At 38.1% G+C, this 4,487-nt stretch overlaps 1 protein-coding gene across 4 annotated transcripts in view; it reads left to right on the top strand.

The window, feature by feature from the left end:
• The window catches only part of NELL2 (neural EGFL like 2), a 346,450-nt gene extending 342,265 nt beyond the window's left edge, over positions 1 to 4,185 (top strand). For 2 of the 4 annotated variants that reach the window (XM_012807497.1, XM_003793552.2), the window contains one exon: positions 3,484 to 4,185. In XM_012807497.1, the coding sequence (XP_012662951.1) occupies positions 3,484 to 3,534 (51 nt within the window). In that variant the 3' untranslated portion in view covers positions 3,535 to 4,185. The remainder of the gene's footprint in view (positions 1 to 3,483) is intronic. The other 2 variants (XM_003793551.2, XM_012807498.1) reach the window with 2 other exon arrangements.
• The last annotated feature ends 302 nt before the right edge of the window (positions 4,186 to 4,487 follow it).

Here is a 4,487-nt window from a genome sequence, read left to right as displayed (position 1 = left end):
TTCTGTTGTTTCCTTAATTGTTAAGAAGCTTCTTGGCTTGTTATATCCCCTTCATTCATTTTTGTTTTTGTTGCCTGTGCTTTTGTGGTTTTACCCATAAAATCTTTACCTAAATCAGTGTCCTAAAGAAATTCCCCTGTGTTTTCTTCTATTAGTTTTATAGTTTGAGGTCTTTTAAGTCTTTATTCCACTTTAAGTGGGTTTCTTTTTTATGGTGAGAGAAAAAGGTCTAGGGAAAACTTGAATTATTATCAATCCTCTCTGACTTGGAAGAACTTAGGTTTTAAATGCTGCTATATACAGTAACAGCATCTGAAATCTCTACCTAGATCTTTTACCCTTTCAGCTGTGGCTCTCTGACTGTCTCTTTTGAGACTTTTCTGTAATTCAAGGACCAACCAAGGATTTGAAGAAAGTTTATATGCTGATTCATTCCCTCTTTTATAGCTATTACCCCTTCAATTTCCAGATACTGATATCACCAAGCTGTCAGTTGACAGCTCAGGCCTATAAGATTTTGGCATTCTGCTTGAGTTATAGTTATCTCAAGCTGCACAGAATAGGAAGTGCCCTATAACCAAAGGGAATTCCAAGTAAAAAATGAATCTTACACATTGCCTCTTCCTTCTTTCAGATTGAAACACATCAGTGTGCTCCATTGCTTTCAATTGTTATTTTTATATATTGTCCAAACTATATAGTTGATATAATTGTTATCCAGAGGAGGGTTAGTCTTAAATAATAACTATGCCATTATTAAAACTGGAACCCCAGTTGGGTTTTTTAATTAATCATTCATGTATGAATTATTCTTCTGTAATTAAGGAGTCGTCAGTGATACAGTTTGTAGTGTATTTATCCATTTATAGAAGAACATATTAATATGAAATAAGAATCACACTCTGGGAGGATTTTGGAAAAGAAACAGTCCTAAAACATACTTGTAAGAACAATATTAAGGGCATCTTTCCCATAAGCTTCTAATGTTAATTACATATACCCAGGGGTAGAAGGATCCAGAAATTCCTTAACTCTAATTCTGCACAAAAGCAATTATAGACAGAGAGCTGTGGCTTATGCCTGTAATTCCAGCCCTATAGGAGGACAAAGTGGGAGGATCACTTAGGGCCAGGAGTTTTAGACCAGCCTGGGCAATATAGCAAGATCCCCATCTCTACGGAAAAAAAAAAAAAAGTCAGGCATAGTGTTGCATGTCAGTTGTTCCAACTACTCAGGAAAATAAGACAGGAGGATCACTTGAGACCAGGAATTTGACATTGCAGTGAGCTATGATAATGCTACTACTGTAGTCTAGCCTGCACAATAGAATAGGACCTTATTTCAAAAAAAAAAAAGCTATAGTTTAGGAAGCTAATATCATATGTCAGGAACTGATACACTCATTATTTTATTGGGCCAATGAATTAGGAAAAACCATGTAACCACATTGTGCTCAGAAAACCTATGCCTCTGAGCATGACGACAAAACTAAAAATGCCTGTGAAGGTTTACGGGATGATTGAGTCTCTCGCTGCCAGAGTCAGAACTCTGCTTAATGATAATTTAGAAAGGATGAAGATTAGGACAAATCAGCATTATTCTTCTTGAGTATATACTGGCTTTTCCTTCATTTGCTATGCTTCAACAGAAAAGTATCAAAATCTTTTTTATTAAGTTTCATCTTACAGAAACAAAGACACTTTTGATTTCATCATGTTAAAGTATAATACATTTCAATCATCAAAAGTCAATTATCTGAAAGAAAATCCAGGGTAGGATGAATCTTAAACTAGCTTGAGTTTTACTCCTAGATCTACAATTTATTAGCTGTGTGATTTTTGGCTTGATATTTAAGCTTTCTGATCTTCAATTTATGAATATAAAACTATTAATAGTGATCCCACTGGGAATACTGTGAGGTTGAAATTAGATAATGTATGTGAGGTGGCTGGTAAAGTGTCTGGCACAGAGAACACACTCAAGAAGTGAACAATAGTATCATCGTTATAATTAGAGTAATGGTATTAACGTTAGTAGTTAGCTGGTTGAGAAAAGTGAAGAGTGCAAGGAATCAAAGAATAAGATGTGAATTTTTTTCTTCTTTGTATTCTACTATATTCTTTCGATGCTTTATTATGAAAACTAATTACACATATCTGCCCCTCAGTGTATGCTTCTCTACACTGTTTTCTTTACCAACTTAAATTTTTTATCTAGACCTGCCTGACTATACAAAACTCTTCTTCTTTCTCTTTTTTTTCTTTTGATACAAAATCTCACTCTGTCACCCCAGGATAGAGTGCTGAGGCATCATAGCTCACAGCAACCTCAAACTCTTGTGCTGAAGGATCCTCCTGCCTCAGCCTCCTGAGTAGCTGGGACTACAGGCACCAGCCACAATGCCTGGCTAGTTTTTGTATTTTTAGTAGAGATGGGGTCCCACTTTTGCTCAGGCTGGTCTCAAACTCCTTAGCTCAAGTGATCCACCACCTTGACTTCCCTGAGTGTTAAGATTACAGGTGTGAGCCACTGCACCTGCCCCACACTCTTCTTTCAGAGCCCTTCCTCATGCTGTTCTCAGTGCTTTTGGCCCACTTTTGTTACCCATAGGTCTCGGTTTAAATATTACCTCTACAGAGAAGTCTACCCTGGCCACCCAGTCTAAGTAGCCAGTCTTATATTAATCTCATAGCCCCACCTTGTTTATCCGTCTTAGACAATTTGGGCTGCTATAATAGAACACCATAGACGAGGCGGCTTAAATCATTTCCTACAGTTTTGGAGTCTGAGAAGTTTATTTCTCATAGTCCTAACTTAAGGTGCCAGCAGAGCCAGTATCTGGCAAGGGCACTCTTGGTTGAAGATGGACATTTTCTCCTTGTATCCTCACAGGGCAGACAGCAGAGAAAGAGGAAGCAGGCTCTCTCATGTCTTTTTCATAAGGGCACTAATCCCATTCATGAGCGCTCCACCCTCGTGCCCTAATTAACTCCAAAAGGCTTCACCTCCTAAGGTTATCACATGGGGTTAGTATTGGAGCATATGAATTTTGAAAGAACACAAACTTTCAGCCCACAGCACCCCTGTAGCACTTTCCACAACTTTTGATTATGTGTTTGCTTGATACTTACTAGTTCTCCCCTCCACAAACTGTAAACCCTGCACTATGAGGGTAGTGACTGTGCCTGCTTTATTTGCTAAGAGATCTAGTGCTTAAACTCCACTCAGTATACATTTTTTGAAGAAATATAATAAGAGGATGTGGTTGGGTAAATAAAGCCAGCCTATAACTGCCAGAAATAATTGGCCATAATAATTGGTTCTGCGATAGTAGAGTCACGAAAAGTGATTGGGCCATTGAACTCTGAGGAATGCAGAAATAAATAATATAGGGACCTTTGTCTGTATCAATCAAGAAATATGAGCATTTCCTAATAGCTTAAAGTTTCTTACTCCTCTTTTCTTTCCACTTTCTTTCTCTAGAATGGCCACATCTGTTGCTCAGTGGATCCACAGTGCCTTCAGGAACTGTGAAGTTAACTGTCTCATGGGAGATTTCTGCTTAAAGAATGTTCTTTCATTAAAAAGACCAAAAAAAAAAGTTAAAACTTAAATTGGATGATTTGTGGGCAGCTAAATGCAGCTCTGCTAATAGCTGAGTGAACTTTCAATTTTGAAATTTGTGGAGCTTGAGAAAAATCACCAAAGGAAAATTATTGCGGCAACATTAGACCAGAAGACTGTCTCTGCTGTGTCTGACACCAGAATGGGCAGAGAACACACACCAGGACATGACCTTGGACAGAGAGCCGGAGCCCATTGGAGTTTTGAAAGCCTCCAGCTTCACTGGTGCAGAAAATATTCCTTTAGATCAGAATCTTCACAAATCAGCTAGGTTCCTCACTGCAAAAAAATGAAATGTACGGCAGTGAATGAATTATATTTTCAGATGTAAAGCAAAGAGGCTATAACCTGTATGTACAGTACACACTCTGACAAGAAACCTGAAACAAGTTATTGTAACGATAAAAATAATGCACAGGCATGGTTACTTAATATTTTCTAACATGAAAAGTCATCCCTATTTCCTTGTTTTACTGCACTTAATATTCTTTGTTTGAATTTGTTCAGTATAAGCTCGTTCTTGTGCAAAATTAAATAAATATTTCTCTTACCTTATAACACGCGTGAGTCTACGTGGCTTGCTGAATGTGCTCCTCTTTTCTACAGATGACTCAGCACACAAATTGCTCTCTAGTTCTGCTGCTGACAAACTCCCACTATGCTATTTTCAAATTGAAAGTCGACTTCCACTGAATTATATGCCTAAGTGGGGGTGTGATGGATTCCTTCATTCTGCCCCTCTAGATCCTCAATTTCTTTTCTACCCTCATCTGTATTCGGGAGGACTGACCTATAGGGACTGTGTGCATAGCTTCTCTGTCCTCTGCTTCCTGTTTGGTTTCAACTACCCTGCAGTGGGAACA

The sequence above is a fragment of the Otolemur garnettii genome, unplaced genomic scaffold (assembly GCF_000181295.1).
Source record: "Otolemur garnettii isolate 467f Iridium unplaced genomic scaffold, OtoGar3 scaffold00070, whole genome shotgun sequence".
Taxonomy (NCBI): domain Eukaryota; kingdom Metazoa; phylum Chordata; class Mammalia; order Primates; family Galagidae; genus Otolemur; species Otolemur garnettii.
The sequence above is the reverse complement of the archived record's forward strand: the minus strand, read 5'-3'. Positions and strand labels throughout refer to the sequence as shown.